This window comes from Blennius ocellaris (genome assembly GCF_963422515.1).
Source record: "Blennius ocellaris genome assembly, chromosome: 7".
Lineage (NCBI taxonomy): Eukaryota > Metazoa > Chordata > Actinopteri > Blenniiformes > Blenniidae > Blennius > Blennius ocellaris.
In genome coordinates this window covers 4,144,062-4,160,359 of record NC_137656.1, presented here as the reverse complement: position 1 = coordinate 4,160,359, position 16,298 = coordinate 4,144,062, and the positions used below count along the sequence as shown (strand labels likewise).

The following is a 16,298-nucleotide window of genomic DNA, read 5'->3' as shown; positions in this document are numbered from 1 at the left end:
CAGCTTGTTGACTCCTCTTTTTTTTTTTTTTTCCTCCTCACCATTTGGAAGAAAGAGCAAGAAATCCTCCTGCTGATTGGATTAATGCTGGAAATGACCCTCTGCTGCTGCTGCAGCACGATGGGAGGCCGGTTCCTCCCGGTTCCTCCCGGTTCCTCACCTGCACCACTTTATCTTCCACTTTCAGCAGATTACTTTTCTCCTTCACGTGAGTCCGGGAGACGTCGTCTGGCCACAGTGAAGCCTGGGCGGAGCAGAGGCCTGATCGGATCGCTCCGTCACCTTCGAGAACCTACGGTGGCCCTGAAGTGCAAACCACAACAACAAATCACTAAACACAACAACAAATTCAAAAACACAACAACAACTTGAAAAACACAACAACAAATTGAAAAACACAATAACAAATTCAAAACACAACTGTTTTTCAACTGTGTTTTTCAATTTGCTGTTGTGTGTTTCAATTTGTTGTTGTGTTTTTCAATTTGTTGTGTGTTTCAATTTGTTGTTGTGTTTTTCAATTTGATGTTGTGTTTTTCAATTTGCTGTTGTGTTTTTCAATTTGCTGTTGTGTTTTTCAATTTGTTGTTGTGTGTTTCAATTTGCTGTTGTGTTTTTCAATTTGTTGTTGTGTTTTTCAATTTGCTGTTGTGTTTTTCAATTTGCTGTTGTGTTTTTTCATTTGTGTTATGTTTTTCAATTTGCAGTTGTGTTTTTCAATTTGTTGTTGTGTTTTTCAATTTGCTGTTGTGTGTTTCAATTTGCTGTTGTGTTTTTCAATTTGTTGTTGTGTTTTTCAATTTGCTGTTGTGTTTTTCAATTTGCTGTTGTGTTTTTTCATTTGTGTTATGTTTTTCAATTTGCAGTTGTGTTTTTCAATTTGTTGTTGTGTTTTTCAATTTGCTGTTGTGTGTTTCAATTTGCTGTTGTGTTTTTCAATTTGTTGTTGTGTTTTTCAATTTGCTGTTGTGTTTTTCAATTTGCTGTTGTGTTTTTTCATTTGTGTTATGTTTTTCAATTTGCAGTTGTGTTTTTCAATTTGTTGTTGTGTTTTTCAATTTGCTGTTGTGTGTTTCAATTTGCTGTTGTGTTTTTCAATTTGTTGTTGTGTTTTTCAATTTGCTGTTGTGTTTTTCAATTTGCTGTTGTGTTTTTTCATTTGTGTTATGTTTTTCAATTTGCAGTTGTGTTTTTCAATTTGTGGTTGTGTTTAGTGATTTGTTGTTGTGGTTTGCACTTCACGGCCACCGTAAGAACCACGCGTTTCACAGTCCCAATGAAAAACTCCGGCTCTGTCTTGACGTGTGTTTTGGTTGCAGGGAGGTTTTTTCAAAGACTTCAACAAGTTACTTCAAAATTGATTCCACTGCTCAATTTACACGTCCGTTTCCACGTGAAAATGGCAAATGTTGTGTACAATGTCGCCACCCGGTGGTCTGGCATGCTAACTGTGTCTTTATGACCATATATTTTCTTTCATTTTATATACATGAGTACGCTTCAGAACATATATAATGTTGTACTTAGACGCTTCTTGCGGGAAATCTGTTTTTTTTTTTACTTCTTATTTAAAAAGTACTTTAATCCCTCCGTGCTTTGCGACGAGGCCGATACTGACCGTGCTGTTCTCTCTCTCTCTGTCACAGCGGAGTCACTCCCGTCACTCTCCGGGGATCCACCTCGCCGTACGTTACACCTTTTTAACAGTTTTTCACACTTTCACATGTTTTGGAACTCTTATATAGTATAGAACATTTCACATGTTCCAGGTCTCACTTCAACAAACCGTAGAACTTTTACAAATTCTGCAGCTTGCCGACATTGCAGAGCTTTTCACACGTTGTGGAACCGTCACACCGTCCAGAATTGCAGCTCTTCCTGATTTTAACAACCCTATATATTTTTTTAGAACCCAAACTTTAGAGCGTTCACAAATTCTGTAACTCTTAACTTATTATAGAATTCTCACACTTTCTAAAACTGCTACACCTTTTAGAACCCTCTAAAAACATAGAACTTTCACATATGCCATCATTTCTATGGTAACATTGTAGAACTTCAGCAGATTATACAAGCGATTCTGGATTATATAACTAAAGTTTTCGCTGCCAGAGTCACAAAACTCATTTTAATTGTTAATAGTTTCTTCTTCTGGAAGTTTTATGTCTGGAATGAAATGAGCAGTTTGCTGGCGAGAACAGGGATTGTGTGTGCGTGCGTGCGTGTGTGTGTGTGTGTGCGTGTGTGTGTGTGTGTGTGTGTGTGTGTGTGTGTGTGTGTGTGTGTGTGTGTGTGCGTGCGTGTGTGTGTGTTTGCAGTGGAGCACCTGCTCCTTTATCCTCCACTGCTCAGTAAACATGTGTTCCAAGCTGCAGGTGGTTTTTGCGCGGCGTCGCAGCCGGTTTCACTCTCGCACCCCCCCCCCCCCCTCTCTCTCTCTCTCTCTTCTCACACTCAACTCTCTCGCCCCCCCCAGACCGTCCCCGACGCCAGCCCCATGAAGCGCTCCGCCTCCACCGTGGCCCCGCAGCGGCCCCAGGAGGTCAACCTGAAGGACTACACCCTGGAGAAACCCAGCCAGGACCGACCGCACCACCACCACCACCACCACCACCGCTGCCACCACCGCCGGGACCGGGACCGGGAGAAGAGGCAGCGGTCCCTGGACACACCTCTGATTGGTCAGCCTGTCGGCTCTGCTGGTCAGTTACACACACACACACACACACACACACACACACACACACACACACACGCACACATTACATTAGCTCATATTAATTTCCTTGTCGTTAACTCGCCTGTAAAAAAAAACGTTACCTTCAGGACTTTCCCCCCGAGGTTTCCATGGAAACGTATCGTTTCCACAAGCAAAAACTTTTTGTTGTGTTAAATATGTGTTTTAACTTTTCGCAACTTTTCGCAACATTTCGCCGACGAAAATTTTGCGGATACGCCTGAATTCGTTGTCCTGGTAACGGGGCCTTTAGTAAACAGATGCTGGCTCCGTCCTCAACGCAGACCCCTGCAGTTATTTCACCCCCCACCCCCCCACCCTCCAACACTGTGCAGGAGCAGCAGGGGAGCCGGCGTCCGACGCCCCCGCCGCCCCCAGGGAGCGAGGGCACGACCGCGGGCGCTCCCACGAGAGGAAGCACCACCACTCCTCCGCGGACAAGCAGCGCTACTACTCCTGCGACCGCTACTGCAGCCGGGAACACTGCCACACCAAGTCTGCCACCGCCAGCTGTGCCGCCTCCCCCAGCGAGGGGCAGGACACCAGCAACAAGCAGGTGGGGAGGGGGGGGTCAGGTGGGGGGTCAGGGGACATCCTGAGGGTTTTTCAGCTTCGTTTTATTCAGTTACAACGTCTCAGAGCAATTTTGCAGAGAAGAAATTAATATATGTACACATGAAGCTCAAAGTGGAGAATTTATAGAATCGTTAGAGAGGAAAGGAGAGAGAGAGAGAGAGAGAGAGAGCGAGAGCACAGACTACAGGAGAAGTTACCTACATGACCTGCTATAAATTGAGCATAAAAATAAGCCCCATTACATTGAAAAACACTTGCCGCAGTTTCAGGAAGTGTCAAAGTAAAAGTACTTTCTTTTTTTTTCTTCGTACATTTGAAGGCTAATCTCTCTCTCTCTCTCTCTCTCTCTCTCTCTCTCTCTCTCTCTCTCTCTCTCTCTCTCTCTCTCTTCCTGACACGTTTCTCTCGCTCCTTCTTTGATGGAAGACTTGTTTAATGTTTAACACATTTCATAGGGGTTTTTTTTCATCGCCTCGTAGCTTTTACATTGTCTTTATATTCACAAAAAATATGTCCAGTTCTAAAACAGTATATTTGATGGACATTAAGTAACTAATAATGATATTGGTATTCTGCTTTTTTTTTATCATCATCATGGATAAAAAATTGTTTTTTTTACGATTTAAACCCATTTCAGATCCCAGCACATTTTACCGAGGTCAATGAGTTTATCCATTTTGTCCCCTTCGTTTTTTTTTCTAAATTTGTATCTTTATGTTCGTTTCAGTCTAAACCTAAATGACTGAATTCGAGTCGAGACGAGCTCAAATATCAGCTTTATGGATTTTATACAATCAGTATTTTATTCAGTGTTTGTTGGATTAATTTAACTCACTGATAAAAGTGTTGGCGGGACGTTTTCCCTTCCTTTCGCCTGAGTGTTGACGAGGCGTCGGACAGAGACGGACGCCGGCGTCTCTGTCCGACGCCTCCTCTGCTGCTTTCTGCTCTGTCCAGCCTCTCATGGCCTCTCGCTTCTTTTCCCACTTTCTCTCCTCATCGTCTCTCCATCCATTTCGTCCATCTTGCCTCTCCCTTCCTCCTTCCGTCCTCTCTTGTCCTCCTTGTCTGTCTTCACGCATCCTCCCCATCGTTCCGTCGTTTCAAATTGCTTGTCCACTTTTCATCCAGGGCAGTGGTTGGGTTAAAGGCGGCGGCGTGGCGCCGAGCTCCACCTCGAGCACGCCGAGCCGCGGCCGGCGGCAGCTGCCCCGGACCCCCCTCACCCCGCGGCCCGGGGTGGCCTACAAGACTGCCAACTCGTCCCCCGTGCACGTCGCGTCCGGCACGTCGGCCGGCCCGAGTCCCGGCCGGCTGAGCCGCGGCCTGTCGGAGCACAACGCCCTCCGCCACGGCGGCTCCCGCCACTTCTTCCCCTGCCCCGTCACCCGCATCTGCTCCGAGCCCTTCCTGGGCCGGGGCCACGGCGAGGCCCCCCCCGGCGAGGCCCCCTACGGCAGCCTGCGGGACCAGCTGGACGTCTTCCGGGACGCGGCGCCGGCGTCCCCCGGCCCTCCATCGGGACGCCCCTCTCGGACCGCTTTGCCCCGCTCCATCGGGGCCCCGCCCCCCGCCACCGCCGCCGCCGCCGCGCAGCAGAACCTCGGGGTGCCCAACGGGTACCACTTCAGCTTCGGGGGCGGCGCGGCGCCGGGCCCCGGCCCTGGCGCCAGGGCTCCCAGGTATTACCCGGAGGCGGAGGAGGACGAATGGTGCTAGCATGGCTTTCAAACCAACCTTTTTTTTTTTTCGAACGCATTCTGGAGGAATCGTGATGAGTTTTATCATCTTCTTCGAAGGCTTTAGTTTACATCGTCCCTGTGTGTGTGTGTGTGTGTGTTTTTAAACCCAAAACCCGGAGAGTCGGCGCCGTCCGAGCAGGGAGGCGTCCAGCCGCTGAATGTCTGAATGTGAACAAAACAAGTGTCCTCCTCCTCAACAGAGCATGTAGCATTAGCGAGACGGGAGAGCGGAGTCTTTCTGCTCGTTTCTTGATGTCCGTGGAGCGACTCACTCGGACGCCAGCGTCTCCCGACGCCGTCCTTCGACCCTCAAACAGAAACACACTGCACCGACTGGAACCGACGTCTCGGGAAATTAGGATATCGTGGAAGAGCGGCGGGCTTCCCCGGTCACTTCTTCTCTAATGGCCGAAAAACAAAAAAAGTTCAAACGTTGTGACTATTCTCGATAAATAGCAAAAAACATCCAATGTTATGGTTATATTTTAATATTTTTTTATAATATCTAATAATTTTTCATGATTCTGAAGTGATAGATTAAAAAATATATATATTTTAGCGTTTGTGTACGAAAACTAAAATGCATGGAAGTTTCACACATTTGAATAAAATTACTTTTCCGCCATATTCTAATTTGACGCGAAAATTATGAAACAGATTTGAGTTTGACTGGAAGTAAATTACAACTTAATGTAGCATCACTTTCCTCATGCGTTCGCTTCATGACCAGCAAACACAGTTACCGTATTTTCTGGACTAAAAATCACACTGTTCTTTGTTGTTTGGCTGCACATGGGACTGGTATATCAAATATCAAAATTATAGAGGTACATACCATCTGTGACCACCAGATGTCACTGTATGACAACAGAACACTGTTATAGTACCACAGAATTATTGAAGGTGCTTATAACAAATCATAACACTGGATGTTTAATGGAAGCGACAGCGTTTTATCCCAACAACCAACCAAGGTGCCGTATTTAAAAGAAAAGAATGAAGCCAAACACTAGTAGACACGCCCACTTTTATCAAAACGCTAAAGCATAGGGCGGCGTCACAGATCAGAGAAACTCCACAAATCCACTGAACGTTGAAAGTTTTCACCCTCAGTGTTTCAAACTGAAGCATTTTAATTCATCTCTGTTACACTTACAAACAATTGTCACATAAAAACATAAAACCTAACTTTTATTTGTCACCTTATTGATTTATTATTCAAATATCTGTTTTTTTCTCAATGAAACAATCATTTTAACAGCTGTTACTTTCTTGAACACAAAAATATATATTTTAATCTCTATAAATCTGACCAAAGCACACTTGTATAAATAAATAAAATAAAAGATGCATTTCATGCTGTACCGCAGTGTAGGGTTAACGATTTATTGTCTTATTTAGAAAGTGTACAATATTGACTTTATGTTACTGTTCTTAAAATTAATTTCTCATCATTATCTCTCTGTTGCAACTCTGGAATTTCCCCATTATGGAATAAATAAAGTCCAGTTGATCTCATTGGAGATACATTTTAGGATCAGTGTTCATGATCTAATTGTTTTGTGACCATATTGAACACGTTTCCATATTTTAAAGCAAATAACAGCGTTTATGTGACAGTTTTTATCAGCGTCCTCCCATCGATGCGACGCGTGTCACAATGTGAGCACAACTTTCATCGTTGCTAGTTTGGAATTCATGTGGAGAAATGACAGCGTTACCAAATCCTTACTGATAAAATCTAAGATGAAAACAACTTCCCCAAGCTCTCTGGCGCCCCCTCAAGGAGATGTGTGAAAAGTGCTGATCTCCACGAACACAACTCATCAAAATCGAACTTCCCTGATTTAAAATCAGGGTTTTTCCGCCCCCGACTCATTAAGTCACGTTTTCAGTCACTGAAGAAGTGTGCGGTGAGTTTGAGAGTCGGACGGCAGCAGACACGCGCTCTGACAGTCGGGTGACGGAGACGAGGAGTCGCAACCTCCCGGGTCTCTTCAGCCGAGGACTGAACCATTCCATGACGATGCCTAAACCCCCTCCGACGTTCCCTCAGCGTCGGCCGGACAGGGCGACCTTTCGCTCCCGTCCCAGAAGAAGAAGAGAAACACCCCAGCGACTCATTACTTTTTCTACAAAAAAGAAAGAAAAAAAATCGTCCTTCTCTGTGTTTTTTCTCTTTTCATTGTGTGCATTTCTTTTTGTACGACGCGGAGGAGGGAGGAACACGGGGGGGATGGACGACGACGACGACGAGTGCGGCGTGTTTTGCGTGAACTGCTTCCGGTTTGCCATCGTTTTCAGGTCTAATGTTTCTTACAGACTCCTTTGCGATGTTTTAAGACGAAGTGCCTATCCTTTTTAGATGTACTGTAGAGAGAAGATGCAACGTCAAACTGTTTTCTAATGCATCCGCGCGCGCGAGTCGACTCATTCTGTATGTAGCTGTGCAGGAATACACGTGTGGAGAGCCTCATCTGCGAGCAGAGGCCATGCCTGCAGTGGAGAGAGCAGGAAGAAACTGTGTGGGTGTGGGTGTGGGTGTGGGTGTGGGTGTGGGTGTGGGTGTGGGTGTGGGTGTGGGTGTGGGTGTGGGTGGATCGTGGAAAAACACTATGCGAACATTTAACTCTGCAGAAATACGTCAGATTATTCACATTGATGCCAGTAACTGTGTGTGTGTGTGTGTGTGTGTGTGTGTGTGTGTGTGTGTGTGTGTGTGTGTGTGTGTGTGTGTGTGTGTGTGTGTGTGTGTGTGTGTGTGTGTGTGTGAGATTAAGGAGAGCGACGAACAAGCAGAGACATCAACTCCTCAGCAGGTCTGGTGTTAGCATGGTTAGCACAATTAGCTCGATTAGCTGTGCTCCAGTTCTGTTACTGAAAAAATATCGATGAAAGGTTCAAACACACGTCAAAAACTTCTTATTACAATTCTTCACGTACCCGATAAACACTTCAACTTGAGTACAACGGCTCGCCCCCAAGGTTTTATAATATGACGCATGGACTGTTAGCATTAGCACTTTTCTTTATGGGGCTTCTTATGAAAAACTCTAAACATCAACATATAATAGTATTAAACACTTGGCTTAAATTGATTTCATCGCTTTGTCTTTAAATAAAAACTGTTGAGATGCTCAAAAATCTTCATAAACATTTGGTATCATTTTCTGAAAGCTGTTACGACATTGAGCACAATGACATTTTTACTTTAAAATGTTCATCTTTAGCTGCGTTAGCTCCTGAGATAGCTGAAGATAACGTTATTATTATTTTTTTAATACTGTTCATGGTCCAAAAAGTCAATAAAACACTAAAACAAGCCAGAATTTAACCATGAAGATGAAAATGGACGTGAGCTAATCCTGCTAAATGCTAACTAGCCTTAAATAGCAGTAACGGCTACATCCATATACAATCAATTTAACCGGACAATTGTTTTTCCCCTTTTTGAAAACGTTTTCCATATTTTGTAAGCAGAAAAATATCTTATTATAACAACTGTTTCTTTTTCCCTTTTTCTTGCCCCCCCTCCCTCTTTTTTTTTGCACTCTTAAACTTTGAAGGTTGATAAACATCGGGAACTGGAAACAGCTAATCGATTACATAAAATGACCTGTAGTGTTTTTAAAGGAGTCATCAGCAGGTCCTCCCACACATCCAGTCTCTCTTAAATTATCATTTAAAATACATTCTTGAAATCTATTAGGTAAAAATATCCACCGTCGAGCTCGTTCTGAACCTTTTTTTCATACCACGACTTTCTCCGGAGGGCGATCATGTGACGGTTTGACCGGTACCGATGTTAAACGTGTGTTGATTTGTCAATCGTGAATAGTAACGGCATGGCGATAGCATAGCACGAAAATTTATTTTAAAAAAATTATCATGGAGCTTTCTACAAACATCCACGTAGGAGATTTAAAAAGTTTACATTAGTCCAGTGTGATTTAAAATACTAGCCGATATTAGCACAATCAAAATCTCTAATTTTGAGGTTGCGCCCCCTTGTGGCTGATTGGAGTTGAAACAAAGAGGCCAGACGTTAAAAACTCCACATTTCCAGCGTCGACCGAGGCCCAACACTATAAAAAATAAATGCATGTTTGAAGAAGTAAAAATGAGTGATGACTCCTTTAAAAGTGGAAGATCTGCTGAGCGGGGGGAGTCGTGTTGAATGGTGAGACGCGTAAACGACCACACGTCACACAGACGCACACACGATACGTTATATGCAACTATAGCTTCAGCTTCAGCGGGGGACGACGTCGAGCACCGAAGTGTCTGGAGGGACGGGTGGAGGGGACACGCTGCTGCAGACACGGCGAGGAGGGCTATGCAACAAGACGACAAAAAAAAAAACAACAACAACAACAACTTCCCATCTCTCCGTCCATCCTGTAGCTTTACATGCTGGTCTCTTCAGATTCAGGCTTCAGCATGATCGTGACCAAATGTTTCGTAGAAAACGCTCCGAAAATCCAAAAAAAAACATTAAAAAAAACTGCATAAAGGCACAAAGTGTAAACAAGAAGCAGATAGATTATTTAGGATTACAGCAACTTTATACCTATATTTGCATGCGGAACATTTACCCACGGTTCCAAGTGGGAGGAGGCGTGTCCTGCAAGGGTACGATAAAAAAAAAAAAAAAAAAGGTTTTGGTAAATAAGTAATAAATCGGCTCCAAGGAGTTTTTAAATCATATTGCCGTTTTAAAACCTTCAACGTCCGAGGAATTAAAACTCTAAAGAACACGTAGCGGATCCCGAGCGTCCATGTGGCTTTTTTTTTTTTTTTCCTGGAGGAAAACAAACAAAAAACAAAAACGTTTGCATGTTCTAACGATGTATGTGCATGTAGGAACCTTAGTACTTTTAGATACCACGTGTCCCTTTTGTTGTTGATTTTTAACCTTTGATATACAGCGTGGGGTCGTTTCTATTTCAAAACCAGTATTGAGGACGTGGACGTTCCACTGCCGCGCCGCCGCGCTGGAACATTCCTTCACCCGGGTCTTTGTTCGGGATTCGGTGAAATTGTTTGTCTGCCTGATTTTACGTTTCTCGACCAGACTTTGAATTCTGCTGTTGTTTCTACATTAAACATTTTGTATGAAGCAAAGTTCCTTGAAATAAAAAAGATGGAAATGAAAATGTTGCTGACTTTTGTTTGTTTAATTTACTGGCAGTGACGCCGCCGCGGCTAACCATGGATATATGAAGTCATATATAAATAAAGATAAATTGATGGTAATAAATGCTAGCTAGCTTAGCTGAGAAGCCGTATGCTAACTGTTAATTAGCCTTACTGAGTCCGTTCAAGTTTTCTTAACTGTCGTATAACCAGATAATATTTTTTATAAGAGTATGAATCTTGTGTCGATATTAAACATCCTTGAAATAAAAGATATAAAGCTGTTTATGACTCCACTGAAACCAGTGGCAGTCAATATGCTGCGATCAGATCAGCTCACGTTGCTAAAAGCTAACTAGCCTCGCTTCATGTCTTCGTGTTTGTTTTTAAAAAAAAATTTAAGTTGTTTATTTTTTTTAGCTATCATGCAACCCTGATATAAATGTTCTTGATAAGATCAGGACTCTTTGAAACATGTATATTTTAAATTATGTAGCATGAGCTTATTAAAGCTCTTTCTGGTGGGAAATTCCCACTTTGACAGCCTTCAGACGTATTTTCCCCATGAGGAAGTCAGTATTTCCCACTTTAAAGATACTCATAAACGCATTACTACAATCACATCCATGATAATCTTTTGGTGTGTTGATATAGGTGGAAACACCTTAAGCTAATAATAATTATTATTATTACTACTATTATGAGTTTTTCATTAATGATCACAAGTGTAGATATAAATTGCTAAAACTATAACTTCTTATTTGAACTCTTTACAAATGCTATAATAATCAAGTTTTATATAAACTGCCGGGCTGCAAACCGGAAAATCCTGATTTCTGACCTGAAGTTTCTTTCTATTTATTCCAAAATCAAAGGAAGTGTTGTTTTCTTTTTTAATTGAATAACTTTGGTTAAACATTTGCTTTTTTTAATATATGCAAATGTTGTAATAATATCAGTATCTCACAGTAAATTCACGCACGTAAATGTGTGTTTCTCTCCACAATTGCATTAATCTTTTTAGCGTTTTGTGTGTAAAAACCTTTGGTACACCCTTTGTTGTGAAAGTCCGTACCGGAAGTAGCTGCTCTACGTCGCTGTAGCTTGACTCGCCTCAATAAAAAATGTGAATCACCTGGTGGATGAGAATGAAACGTGAGAGAGGAGCAAGAAGAGACCAGACGTCCACCGAGGGGAGGAAACACTCTGAATCCGACGCTTTTATTTTGTTTTTTTAAACTTTTAATTGAAAACAACATGTATTTCCTGGTGAAGCTCCAGTGTCTCGTGGTTTGGACGCTTCTGGGACGAGCTGTGGAAAGTGGACCAGCAGACATGAGGACTCGTCAGAGGACAGGTGAGCCTCAACTTCTGGACCAAAGTGCATCATGGGTCTGATTATTGATGTAGAAACTAAATGATTTATTACAACATTAAAGAAAAAAACAAAACTGAAATGAACCAAACACTTGATTCAGTTTCAGATTTATAAGTCCTTTGGTACAAAATGGCACGTTTTTGTAAAATATTTGAACAATTAGGAGGATTTTTAACTTGTCACGTGAATGTTTGAGATGTTTTGAACTGAGAAATGTTTCAGGAGGGGAAACTTTACAGCTTTAGGCTGGTTGTAGTACCAGAGACCCCCACCGGGGGGAGCTGCTGTCACAAGCACAGACACTTCAACAAGTACAGTATTCTTAAACGTCCAATTTACTCATTTCGTTTACTTTAATCTCAGTACTTTTTAACCGTTACTGTTACTTTATTCATACTTTTTAACTTTTCATGCTACTTTTTAAATATTACTTGCACTTTATTGATACGGTATCGCCATCACTACGGCTTTATTGATAGTTTTTAACTATTACTTTGATAGTTTGTAACTATTAATGCTACTTTTTAACAATCACTAGTACTTTATTGATACATTTCCACTATTATTGTAAGTTTGATCCTTTTTCACTAATATTGATACTTTATTGATACTTTCACCATTGCTATATCAACTATTATTGGTACATTAATGATACTTTATTGATACTTTTTCACCATTGCTGGCACTGTATTGATACTTTCCCACAGTTACTTCTACTTTGACTTATTTAGCTATTTATTAAGCTTCATCAGCTTCTTCATCTTTACAGTTTAGCTTTTTTTCAGCTTCAGGATTCACGCTTACATTTTCTTCAGGAAATGCAGATTTTTTCAACGTTTTTTTTTTTTGTTTGTTTTTTTTTAACCGGCTGTCTAATAAATGTTCTGAATTGTCTTGATGGAAAAAAAAAAAAAGGTTTTCAAACAGACTTTGCTCATAACAACACAACTAATCCTGCTGTGCCTCCACTTCACTTCGCTAAAGGTTTTAAACCTTCAGGACGTTTTTACATTAAATGCTGCTGAATTTGATTGTTTTAAATGTTTGGTTTTGTTTTGTTTTTTAACGTTTTGATGAATTTTATTTAAATTGTGTTCGTGGAGGGTTCCTCAACTTGTATATATTCTCTTTTTCATAACAACATTTTTTCCATCTTTTAATATGGATAAATACCACCAGTGCCTCATTTGCGCCACAATGAATGTTACTTATATGAAAGATTTGGACCATGCGAGGCGCTCCAACACCGCTGGAAGCGATTGTTTTGCTGCTGGACATGAGGATAGTGTGAGACGAGGATTGATCTGTGAGGCTTGCGGTTGTGAGGCGATCCAGTGACGGACCTGCCTTCAGAAGCAGCGGTCAGCCAGGACCCTCCGGACCCCCGAGACTCTGACCAGGAAGAAGCGGATATAAAGGGTGGATGGAGTTTAGACTGAATCTCTTCATTCTCTGAGAGGCTCTTTGTTTTCTACCTGAATCCGGTGGCTTCGTGTTCCGGTCTCCATCCTGACGTCAGTGACTCGACTTCCCGAACCCGAGCTGCTGAACCCGGATCCATCCAACAACAACAGGAGGCCGAGGAGCTCGGTGGCGGCTGGAAAAGGGGGGGGCTTTAACGCTGGCGGGGATCTCGTTTACTCAATCATACCAGAAGCCCGGACGCTAATGAAGGAAACAACCGGCAGCCTCCATCACGAGGGGAGATGTGAAGCTCAATGGAACCAAAGTGGGTCAAGCTGACCCGCTTCGACCTCGGAGTGAAACCACTCGGGTTCTCCCGAGTCAACGCTGTCCCGAGGTGGACATTATATCGACGACGCTTTCAACACAACAAGGACGTTTCTCTGGTTTTAATTCCAGTTCAGGTTTTTGTGTTTCTTTTCCTCGGCGTTGACGTTTGTCTCACAGACCAACAATTCGGACGTCAATCTGTCCTGTAAACAACCAACCTGAGAAACGGTTGGTAAGGGTAGCTTCTTCCCTTCCTCATCTCTGTCTCCTCCTCTATACCTGCGGGTATTGGACCAACGTCTGCTGAAGGATTCTCTCACTTTGAGAAGATCCCCAGTCCGAGTCCAGGTTTGGGTCTGTCAGTGTCTTGTAGGTATAAGTATTGTTCAGGGTCTTGCTCCGATTGGGTAAAGCAGTACAGTCGGTGGCCGATCGGGACCTTTTTGACAAGGTAGAATCCAGGTCGTCCTGCTCAGCTGTGCCACACATGTGCTTCACTTCAGGACCAGCTGACGGGCAACAACACTTCCTTCTCGAAGCCCCAAAATCTGGAGCCGCTATAATTTTATAGTTTTCACATTTTTCCATATGAAGTCACCGCTCGGCCTGCATTGTGACGAGCTCAAAGTATCTGCGTTATTTGATGGTCCTTTAATCTGCGAGAGATTTATTCAACCGGCCGTCGTTCCTCTGATCTGAGCAGAGAAGTGGCGTGTCGGCCATCACGCCCAGTCTGTAATCTCTCTCTGGAAATAAGAGGATATCCTGTCTTTGCTGCGGGGACGTCTTGTGTACGTTAAACGCGAGGGATCTGTAGTTAGCGAAGTGTGCGGCTCCAGGCTTTGAAACTCGAGCCGACGGCGTCGGGGCGGCTTCACGCCGCTCCCTCTTCCCCCTCTTCCCCCGTGACTGATGGCTCTCCTTATGCTTGGCAGCGTCCGCGGTTGTTTGGCAGCGGGGGATCCTGGCACCTCCGTCCTTTACAGAAAACTTGGGTCCGGCGGTGAACCAGGGTTCAGATCCTCGCCTTGCAAGTCGACCCCGTAAAAAGAGGTTGAGGAGCTTCGGCAAGGTCACACGGAGCTTGGTCGTGGCCTGTGCTCATATTTAATGTCTGTGTTCAGACAGATCAACGATCTCTAACCCTTAACGTTGTGTTAAAATACCAATATTTTCACAATGGAGCTACTATTTTCGAGTTAAAACTAAGGGAGCACCAGTATCGGGTCCAATACCAGTGCAGAGTACTCGTCCTCACAAAACGAGCCCCGACAACCAGGAGTGTATTGTGTGACGTCATGCAACTTGTTGGCTAAGAGCTGTGCTACGCGCCAAACTTTTTGTTAGGGCTCACACGCCAGTGATGCTACATGCCAAGCAGTTCCTGGGCTTACAGACGGTGATGCTACATGCTAAACATGATTGGAGTCTCGCTGATGCTCTCATTTCCAGCGAGCTGGACCGTGTGGCGGCAGACGGCGAGCTCAGTCCCTCAGTGTGCCGTATAGAGCAGTGTTTTTCAACCTTTTTTGAGCCAAGGCACACTTATTTCTTTGGAAAAAATCTCGAGGCACACCACCACCCGCAAATGTGAAGATTTTAAACTCTGTAGCCTATATTAACAATATAAAGTCATTCTAATCAAAGTTTTATCAACAGGGATTTAAATAAATACAGAAAAAAAGTATTTCCCAATTTCTTTCTTTTATTTTTACTCAGTCAGTGTGAAACCTGGACCTGATGGATGAAGAGCTGAGATCCTGGCAGGAATAGAAGACAGACAAACACCAACATGTCAAGTTCGGAGTTCGAATCCTCCTTTTTCAAAAACTTCTCCATCACCGGCACTGACACAGTACTTTGATACAAGATGGGAGCAGCCGCAGGTGGTGGTGATTAACGAGACTGACGTCTGTCAGTTTCGCTTTCACCGGCACACCCTAACGTGTTGTCTCAAAGTTCTGTGCTGCCATCTATTGACGAAGAGTATTTATACATGATTACATTGCTCTCACAGCCGACAACGGCCGTGAGAGCAAATGTTTTTTAGAAAAAAATGTGAAATTGGATAATTTCCCACGGCACACCTGACTAGATCTCGCGGAAACACCAGTGTGCCAACACAGTGGTTGGAAAAACACTGGTATAGAGAAGTGCATAGATAGACGCTACCTCATGGCTGTTGGCGGTGTGCATAGCATCGACATATAGCTTGTGCTGGAGGTGGTTTGCGGCAACAGTTTCCACAATTTCCAGACGGCGCCCAATGACATGTTGACATAAATCGAGTTAAGATTTTTATTTTTTTATTTTTTTGCAAATAGTTATTGCAATATTATTTAATGTTTCATGTTTATTGCGCTGGTCTTATGTGTGGGAATTTGCACTGATGATATTTGGCATAATGACAACATAATAGAATCAATACCCTCGAACCAGTGCAAGAGAAGCTTCACAGTAAATATCTCTGCTGTTGTCGAGACTTGTGACTCTCAGTTTTAGTTTTGCTGACAAAGTGATTTTCCGTGAGGAATTTAAGGTGAGCTGGTGTGAACACACCTTCATTGTCTCTTTTTTTTATCTCTTCATCGGGTCACTCATCTCGTGTGACCACGTCCTTGAACCCTCCAGGTACATTAATTTCCTGAGGAATGCTGCTTAGCACATAAAATAGATGATTAAAAAAACCCATTTAGGGCTCAACACCAGAGATAAACTCTTCTCAGGGAGAACTCTACCTGGACGGATCACGTTCAGCTGTAATTTGGGAGCAGACAGAGAAAACGAGCACGACCAGTGGAGATCTATTGTGATGTTTAGGTGATCTGATTAAGCAGGAGAACCTCAGGTAGGACTACATGAGTCCTAACCACAGAAATACAACATGAATAGAGAAAAGACGCGCAGAGTACATGTGAAAGTAAAAAAATCTACGGCGGAGAAAATCCACAACCTCTCAGCCTCAAACATATGAAATAAACTGAAGTCGTGTCTG

At 43.2% G+C, this 16,298-nt stretch overlaps 2 protein-coding genes across 4 annotated transcripts in view; both read left to right on the top strand.

The window, feature by feature from the left end:
* cacna1ba (calcium channel, voltage-dependent, N type, alpha 1B subunit, a) overlaps positions 1-5,032 on the top strand; it is a gene marked incomplete at both ends in the record, with an annotated part of 97,513 nt that extends 92,481 nt beyond the window's left edge. The window contains 4 exon segments of the mRNA XM_080498848.1: positions 1,647-1,685; positions 2,477-2,702; positions 3,073-3,293; positions 4,445-5,032. Of these exon segments, the coding sequence (XP_080354974.1) occupies positions 1,647-1,685; positions 2,477-2,702; positions 3,073-3,293; positions 4,445-5,032 (1,074 nt within the window).
* A 6,332-nt stretch (positions 5,033-11,364) lies between these two features.
* The window catches only part of LOC308132145 (uncharacterized protein), a 52,453-nt gene continuing 47,519 nt past the window's right edge, over positions 11,365-16,298 (top strand). For all 3 annotated transcript variants that reach the window (XM_080499132.1, XM_080499130.1, XM_080499131.1), the window contains exon 1: positions 11,365-11,548. In XM_080499132.1, coding sequence (XP_080355258.1) covers positions 11,449-11,548 — 100 coding nt within the window. In that variant the 5' untranslated portion in view covers positions 11,365-11,448. The remainder of the gene's footprint in view (positions 11,549-16,298) is intronic.